Genomic DNA, 9,629 nt, shown 5'->3' with positions numbered 1-9,629 from the left:
GAAAACCAAATTGTTTGTAAGTCACTCTTTAGTTGGGATTGAATGATTATTGAAGGTATTCTACCAGTTGCTGTTAGTCTCCCTGAATTTGCTTTTAGTATTTCCCAAAGCCTTTCTCAAGCCGTTCCGAAGCTAAACTTGACTACCTTCTGTTTTCTTGGCTCAGTTTTATGAAAAAATGTAAGTCTCCAAACATCACCTCATGGTCCCCAGGGTAATGGACATCATGAATGGTATCCTGACTTCAGATACTGCCCTCCCCTTTCAAGGCGGCATCATCTCTTGTGTCTCTGGGATTTGCTTTGGTGTTTTGGCTGATGCATTCTCCTCCATCACAATATTGCGTATGTTAGAACAAAGAACAATAAAGTACAGGGATAGGCCCTTCGGCCCTCCGAGCCTGTGCCGACACATTTTGCCCTTCCATACGAAAACCATCTTCACATACAGGATCCGTATCCCTCTATTCCCTTCCTGTCCATATATTCATCCAGGTGCTTCCTGAATGCTGCTGGTGTGTCCTCCTCCTTTGGCAGCGCGTTCCAGGCACTCACCACCATTTGTGTGAAAAACTTGCCTCGCACATCTCTTTTAAACTTCCCCTCTTGTACCTTGAACCTGTGTCCCACTAGTAACTGACCTCTCCACCCTGGGAAAAAGCTTCATACTTTCCATGCTATCCATGCCATTCATAAATTTATAGACTTCTATCAGGTCGTTTCTCAACCTCCTGCGTTCCAGTGAAAACAAACCCAGTCTATCCAACCTTTCTTCATAGCTACAATCCCCCACACCAGGCAACATCCTGTGAAACCTTTTCTGTACCCTCTCCAAAGCATCCACATCCTTCTGGTAGTGTGGTGACCAGAACTGTACACAATATTCCAAGTGAGGCCTAACTAAAGTTCTATAAAGCTTCAATGTTACAAAAGCAATCCTTCAAATGTGGTCTTTAGCCCCAACGATATAGAAGGCATGGTATAAATACACTGTACAGAAGAGCCACTTTAGCCTACTGAGTCCGCACTGACAAAAACTACTCTGGAGCTACAGTAGTTCCATTTTCCAGTACTTGAATCAAATTGAATGAGTTGTTGCCCCTTGTATTTTACAGTGAATAATACAGTAAAATATAGCAAAAAGATTCAACTGTTTCCACGATCCGGTGCCATTTTGAATAGTTTGAGAACAGAAAGAATAAAGAAATATACCTGAAAGACAGTCTATCTTCATTCCCCCACCTCTGCCATGAGTCCTTTGCCCTGAGCCGGTTCACCAATGACACCTGAGTCATTGCCTATCCTCCAATAGCTTACCACCTGCCCACCAACGTCAGAATTCCACTCTTCAGACGCCATCTTTTCGCCGCTGGGCCCACTTGCCTATGCCAGGTCCCATACTGGATCCACACACTCCCTTCCACCAGTAGCCCCCAGCTCTGCCGCCACCTCACCAATAACCTGGAGGCCCCAGCTCCAGGCCTACGCTAACCTGGAGCCTCACAAAATGAAGAATCCTTTCCAAATCCATCTTATCAAGACCATTCAGGATCTGATACACTTCAATCAGATCCACCCCCCACCCCAAACTCCATTAGAAACAAACCCGGTCTGTCCAACCTTTCCTCAAAGACAACCCTCTCATTGCAATCCCGCAAACAATCTCCAATACATTTACATCCTTCCTTCAATAAGAAGTCTAACACCGCACACAGCGTACAGGAAGTGGTCTCTCCAATGCCCTGTATAACTGAACAATAACATCCTTATTTTTGGTGATGGTAATGCAATTCCTTTGGGACTTTTTCCCTGGAGCATTAGAGGCCGAAGGGTAACTTCATAGACGTTCATAAAATCATGAGGGGCATAGGAAAGGTGAATAGCCAAAGTCTTTTCCCCAAGGTGGGGGTGTACAAAATGAAAGGGCATAGATTAAGTGTGAGAGGGGAAAAATTTAAAAGGGACCTGAGGGGGGGAACGTTTTCACACAAAGGACGGTGTGTATGTGGAATGAGCTGCTAAAGGAAAGTGCAATTGCAACATTTAAAAGACCTTTGGGCAGGTACATGGAAAGGAAAGGTTTAGAGGAATTTGGGCCAAATGCAGGTAAATGGGACCAGCTTAGTTTAGGAAACCTGGTTGGCATACAAGAGTTAGGCCAAAGGGCCTGTTTCCATGGTGTATGACTCTAATGGCAACCATGTAACCACAGTGGTTTGCTGGTAAATGGTAAAACCCGATCCGGTTCGCTAATGTGCTTTAGGGAAGAAATCTGCTGGTACACATGAATACCCAAAATGTTGACTGCTCCTTTCCACCAGAAACTGCCTGCCTTGCTGTGTGTTTCCAGCTTCCTGTTCGTTTATCACAGCAATGACTTTGATTCCTAACTGATCTCTGGATAATTATGGATGGACAATAAATGCTGGTCTAGTCAATGATGCTCTCATTTTATAAAGGAATTTTAACAGAAATAAAAAAGACTTTTTTATTTTTCATTTATCATAAAGGCATGATTATCAATGGGCAGGCAATCACTATTCTTTGCAATATGTACAGGAAAGAGAGCAGAAATTGTAAAATATTAAGGGGAGAGTCTGTGGTAACGTTTACAGTGGGGAATGTAACAATATTTTCAGAAATCTGGGGAGTGGGGAGGTCCTCAGGAGTTCTCCACACAGGAGTTCAGAAATCATCAGCTAGGAATGCTGGATATGGCTCTGAGCATGAGGACCTAGCAGAAGGGTGGTGTGTCAGAAAGAGACAGATCCATAAATAAAACATCAGTAATTCCAGTGATCTGTTGTAAACACTCACAGGAACATCGCAAAACTCTTTTATATTACAAATCAATGTTATGACATTTCAAGTGCTCGTCAAAATACTTTTTAAAGGTTGTGAGGTTTCCCATGTGAAATACGAGGACTGGAGGGTTTGAGTTATAAGGAGAGGCTGCGATTTTATTCTTCATTTCTTTTATTCATTCACGGGATGAGGGCATCGCTGGCTAGGCAGCATTTATTGCCCATCCCTAATTGCCCCGAGGGCAGTTAAGAGCCAACCACAGTGCTGTGGGTCTGGAGTCACATGTAGGCCAGACCAGGTAAGGATGGCTGTTTCCTTCCCTAAAGGGCACTCACTGGAACATAGGAGGTTGAGGGGTGACCTTATTGAGGTTTATAAAATAATGAGGGGCACAGATAAGGTGAACAGAAAACATCTTTTCCCTTGCGGGGGGGCGCAGGGGAAGCTGGAAAAAAACTTATTGGACTCTGATTCATGTAAATTCAGGGCTATATATTTGACTTCAAAGCAATTCTGGGTTTATTTCAGATCTTCAGCATCCACAGCATTTTTGCCATTGTTTGGGTCCTGAAGAAGAGTCATATCGAATTAGGTGGAATTTGAATTCAATAAATATCTGGAATTAAGAATCTAATGATGACCATGAATCCATTGTCAATTGTTGGAAAAACCCATCTGGTTCACTAATGTCCTTTAGGGAAGGAAACTGGCATCCTTACCTGGTCTGGCGTACATGTGACTCCAAACCCACAGCAATGTGGTTGACTCTTAACTGCCCTCTGGGCGATTAGGAATGGGCAATAAATGCTACCATGCCAGCAACGCTCTCATCCGGTGAATCATTTTTTTTAAAAAATCAGAGATAAAGTGATCTTCTGAGGAGGGATCACCAAACCCAAAAAACGTTAACTCTGATTTCTCTTCACAGATACTGCCAGACCTGCTGAACTTTTCCAGCAACTTCTGTTTTTGTATCACAAGTATATCTTTACTGAGGTAAGAAAATCAGACCTGCACACTATCCTCTAGGTGTGGTTTGAATAAGACTCTATAGAAATGAAGTGACACATGCAGTCAGAGTTGTAACAGCATGGAAATAGACCCTTCAGTCCAACCAGTCCATGCTGAACATAATCCCAATATAAACTGTTCCACCTGCCTGCTCCTGGCCCATATTCCTCCTATCCTTTCCTATTCATGTATCTATCTGATCTTTACTCCCGTACACAAACCCTTTTGTAAAAAATGCCAACATACCATTTGTTTTCTCAATTGCTTGCTACATCTGCATGGTAACTTTCAGTGACTCATGAACAAGAACACTTGTTTCCAAATTCAATACTTCCCAGCCCCTCTCACAATTTAAGAAGCTATCCGGATTTGACTTTCCTTTGACTTTGAGATGGATAACCTCACATCCACATCAGATAAATGTTTGCTCTTTCGTTTTTCCACTCAGACTTTCAAAGCTGCCTGATGCGGCTCAGCATCCTTTTCACAACTTACACTTGCATTTAGTTCTCTGTAATCTGTAAACTTGAAATTGTTTAATTAAATGCCCACATTCAAATCATTGATACAGATTGTGAACAGCTGGAGTTTAAGAATCGATCCTTGTGATACCCCACTAGATGCAGTTTGCCAATCTCCGAAAATTACTGTATCTCACATGACGCCAGGAATGACAATCTTGTACACTTTTCACTGTAATCCTGTATCCCTGTACTGCAGCACACGTGACAATAAAATCTAATTTAATTTTTATGCTGTTAGTTATCCATTAGCTAGTTCTCAATCTATGTCAGTGTATTCCCCCAATCTGATATTCTCAAATTTTCCTTGCTTACCTCTTGAGTGAAACTTTACTGGAAGCTTTCTGAAAGCCACTAGTTCCTCTGTCTATTTTGCTAGTTATATTCTCAAAATCACCAACAAGTTTACTAAACATGAGTTAACGTTTCGAGTCTGGTGACCCTTCTGCAGAATTCAGTCCTCAGTCACTGCACTCAAAAAGTTCACTCTTTTCTCTCCACAGATGCCGCCAGACCTGCTGAGTTTCTCCAGCAGTTTCTGTTTCTGTTTCAGATTTCCAGCATCCACAGTTCTTTGTTCTATTTACAAGCTATCGACACAAGGTTCATGTAATTAAGACTCCAACGTCTTCTCAAAATCTCTTATAAACGCAGACAAACAAAAGGAAAAAATGGTTTTCTGGATGCTGCAGGTGGGAAAAGAAAACTGGGAAACAGTTCAATAGCAGCCCACTGGGTTCAATGAGATGTTCCATTTGGCTTGCTAGGACTTTCTGTTCCTCAAACAAAAACAGAAAGTTCTTTGTTTTATCTTTCTGTTCTTCAATTTCCTTTCTCCTGGTTCTTTCACTTCTTTGCAGGATGTACAGGGTACACTAACTACGAAGTCTCTTAGATACTGTTTTAAGGCAATTGGTAGGAGAAAGAAACAAGCTTTTTGCAGGCTTCAGGGTACTATTACTGCAGAGAGAGACACACACAACCTGCCCTTCGAACAGTCCAAAGGCTTCTCCCTACATCATGCACACCCACCAGCAGTTCAGCTCCTCTGGAGCCAGAGTTGTTGACAAGCTGTGGGCTGCTATTGTCATTTACAATTGGTCATAATTAGACAAAGCAATGAGTCACTCATTACTGGTTCATCCCGTTCTACATTCACCCATGGTGCCAGGCATCTACAAACAACTCCCACACCCCACTGCGCACCCCCAACCCTCAAAGCTTGAACAAAGCAGTAAAACATGCCATGACTTTTGGTAACTTGTTTTATTTTTAAAAAGAACAGCAGCAATTACTTCCACAATTCTTGGTTTTCAAAACATCCCTTTTCCCATTTCAGTCCACAATCAAAAATACAGGAAATAAAATGATATGGTCTTTTCATTATAGCTGCCTCTTTCAACATTGTGGGGGATACATAAACAGATCCAGGGGGGTTGTCTATTTCAAACAGAAATTGCTGGAAAAAACTCAACTGCATCCGTGGAGAGAAAACAGAGTTAACTTTTCGGGTTCGGTGACCCTTCTTCGGAACACCAGAGGATGATGTGGAACTGGGAAGCTCTGAGAAAATACCTTGTCAAACACCAGGAATGGAGACAAAAGTTCTTCAAGGTGGGCATATCTGGAAGAGATGTGGCAGTGAGGTAAACACCAAAACAAAACATTCTGACGAAAGGTCACCTGAAACATTAACTCTGCTTTCTTTCCACAGAAGCTGCCAGGCCTGCTGAGTTTTTCCAGCAATTTCTGTTTTTGTTTCTGATTTCCAGCATCTGCAGTTCTTTTTTTTAAACTTGTCATCTACTTTAAGTTCCTTTCTCTAATCTTTATTCCTAATATTAATATCTCAAATTCTTCTTTACTATAGTTCCCAGATTGTGGTTGGTTGGCTCGCTGAGCTGGTTCATTGTTGTTCCGCAGACGTTTCTTATCCTGCTGGGTAACATCATCAGTGCAGCCTCCGATGAAGCGCTGTTGTGTTTTCCCGCCTGGTTTTTAGACTCTGGAGTCCATTGAGCTGGATTACCTCACTTTTGGTTTTCCTTTGCTATGGAGTGTATATGGGGTCGAGTTCTATGTGTTTGTTGATGGCTTTCTTCGTGGAGTACCAGGCTTCTAGGAGCTCCCGTGCCTGTCTCTGCTTTGCTTGTCCCAGGATCTTGATGTTGTCCCAGTCGAATTGGTGGTTCTCCTTATTGGGATTGGGATCCAATTCGGACAACATCAAGATCCTGGCACAAGCAAAGCAGAGCCAGGCACGGGAGTTCCTAGAAGCTTGGTACTCCACGAAGAAAGCCATCAACAAACACATAGAACTCGGCCCCATACACACTTCATTGCGAAAGAAAACCGAAAGTGAGGTAATCCAGCTCAAAGGACTCCAGAGTTTAAAAGCCAAGCGGGAAAACACAACTGCGCTTCATCGGAGGCTGCACTGATGATGTTACCCAGCAGGGTAATGAAACGTCCGCGGAACAGTAACGAACCAGCTTGGCGAGCCAACCAACTGTGACATCCACAACCCGAGCTACAAATCTACTCCAAAACCTTAAAGTTCCCAGATTGCCTATTATTTCTGTTGTTGGGAAATGTTAGAGTCCGTTACTAAACAAGAAGCACAAAAGTTTAACACAAGCAGAGTCAATATAGTTTTGGGAAAGGGTAATCACATTTGAAAAAAATCTGCTCAAGTTCTTTAAGGATGGAACAAGGAGAATTGATAAAGGGGTACCAGCAGATGAAGGCATTCAATAAGATGCCTCATAAATAGTTTTTATAGAGAATAGGTGCTCACACAATTGGGGTACTGTATTAGTATGAATTGAGGATTGGTTAACACACAGCAGAGTCAAAATTAATGTGTCTTCTTCAGATTGAAAGACATAACTCATACCACTTTCTCAAGGGCAGCTAGGGATGACAAATGTTAGCCCCACTAGCGACATCCACATCCAATGAGTCAGTGTTCAAAAATAAACTACTGTCATGCCACAAGCATTAGTCCTAGAGCCTCAATGATTTACTATACATTCTTAATGATTTGTAGAAGGGGGCAGACTGTAATGTATCCAAATTTGCTGATGATATAAAAATGGTGATGGGGCATGTTGTGATGAGGACATAAAGAATATGCAAAAAAGTATATAGATAGATTGAGTGAGTAGGCAAAACTTGGCAGATGGGGCCTAATATGGGACAGCGTGAAGTTGTGTGTTTTAGTAGGAAGAATTGAAAAGCACACTATTATTTGAATAGAGGGAGAATCCAAAGAAGTGCAGTGCAGAAGGGATCAGGATGTTCTTGTGCATGAAACACAAACAGTTAGCATGCAAGTACAGTAAGTAATGAATTTGGGTCATTACTGCAACAGGTCTGGAGTTTAAAAATAGGCAAGTCTTGTTGCAACTGTATTGGGTGCTGCTGAGGCTACATCTGGAGAACTGTATACAGTTTTGGTATTTAAGAAAGGATGTACAGCCATTGGAGGCAGTTCAAAACAGATTTGCTAGGCCGATGCCTGCTATGAAGGGGTTGACTTATCAAGAAAGGCAAAACAAATTAAATTTTTATTCATTAGAGTTTAGAAGAATAAGTGGTGATCTTATTGAAACATACAAGATTCTGAGGGGATTTAACTGAGATGTTTCCACTAGTGAGGGAATCTCAAACAGGGGACAAGGTTACAGACTAAGGGAACACTCATTTAAAACTGAGATAGAGTCATACAGCATGGAAGCAGACCCTACAGTCCAACTTGACCATGCCGATCAAGTTCCCAGGACTAAACTAGTCCCTTGTACCTGTGTTTGGCCCATATCTCTCTAAACCTTTCCTATTCACGTACCTGTCCACATGTCTTTTAAATGTTGCAACTGTACTTGCATCTACCACTTCCTCTGGCAGTTCATTTTACATACAAACTACCCTGGTCCACTCCTCCTCCAGTCCCAATACCTCCACTCATCTCCATGGCACCTTCCTATGCAATCGGAGAATATGCAACACTTGCCATTATACCCTGTCGCTCCTCACTATGCACAGCTCCAGTCATACCTTCCCGGTGGAGCAGGTTCACTTCAGAAGAATGTTCATTGGACCCAAACATTAATTCTGATTTCTCTCTGCAGATGCTGCTGACCTGCTGAGTTTTTCCAGCAATTTCTGTTTTTGTTGTCTCTCTCCCTCTCTCTCTGGGCACCATCTGCACCTATTTGGTCACCCCTCCAACCCCCAATCCGCTGTCTTCAGTATATATACCACCTTTTTCTAGCCATTATCATGTCTGAGGAAGGGTCACTGGACTTGAAATGTTAAGTTTGTTCCTCTCTGTATAGATGCTGCCAGACATGCTGAGTTTCTTGAGCAATTTCTGTTTCTCTTTCCACAGTTCTTTAAGATCAAGAATATAGAGCAATACAGCACACGAACAGGCCCTTCAGCCCATGCGTGCGCCAACCATGATGCCAGTGTAAACTAATCCCATCTGCGTGTATATGGTATTTATCCCTGTATTCTTTGCTTGTTCACGTCTGTCTAAATGCCTCTTAAACATTGCTATTGCCACCGCTACTGCCACCTCCCCGGCAACATGTTCCAGGTGCCTACCACCCACTGCATAAAAAAAAACTTTCTTTGCACATCTTTAAATGTTCCCCCACCCCACAATAAAATAATAGCCTGTAATATTTAACATTTCCACCCTGGGAAAAAGACTTCAGCCAGCCATCCTATCGATGCTTCTCATAATTTTATATATTTCTATCAGGTTGTCCACAGCCTACAACACAAGGGAATACAATCCAAATTTGTCAGAACTCACCTTATAGCAATACCATTGAATTCAAATTCCACCTGATGGGATTGAGGTCTCTGGATTACCAACCCACACATATTAGCGTGCACAGGGAGCTAGCAGACCCCAAAAATGGGCAGAAAGGCTTCCTCCACTGCTCATTGCACGTGACCGATGAGGATGTTCTACAGTCTTGGAGACCCGGATGGTAGTAGAGACCGGAAGTGGGAGGTCAGGCTGGGGTTAGGGAACAAAGAACAGCTTCCGGCGGCTGTGGGAGGGAACCATGGCCGGGCAGCGGGAGGCCGGGCTTTGCATTCGAGTCCTGGCCCTGGCCGCGATCGTCCCCCTCGGGGCTCGGGCCGTCAACTGTCCGTGTGCCGATACCGCCCTGTGCCGCCCGGTGTCCGGAGACAGGCCGTTCGAGGTCAGTGTCCGGGGGGGAAGAGAGACAGAGGGAGAGACGGGGGAGAGACAGGGGAGAGACGGGGGAGAGAC

General features: G+C 43.2%; 1 protein-coding gene across 1 annotated transcript in view; it reads left to right on the top strand.

The window, feature by feature from the left end:
• Positions 1–9,335: 9,335 nt before the first annotated feature.
• The window catches only part of ctbs (chitobiase, di-N-acetyl-), a 22,528-nt gene continuing 22,234 nt past the window's right edge, over positions 9,336–9,629 (top strand). The window contains exon 1 of the mRNA XM_048601820.1: positions 9,336–9,558. Within this exon, the coding sequence (XP_048457777.1) occupies positions 9,418–9,558 (141 nt within the window). The 5' untranslated portion in view covers positions 9,336–9,417. The remainder of the gene's footprint in view (positions 9,559–9,629) is intronic.

Source organism: Rhincodon typus, chromosome 10 (assembly GCF_021869965.1).
Source record: "Rhincodon typus isolate 14 chromosome 10, sRhiTyp1.1, whole genome shotgun sequence".
Classification (NCBI taxonomy): Eukaryota; Metazoa; Chordata; class Chondrichthyes; order Orectolobiformes; family Rhincodontidae; genus Rhincodon; species Rhincodon typus.
This window is presented reverse-complemented; position numbering and strand designations above follow the sequence as displayed.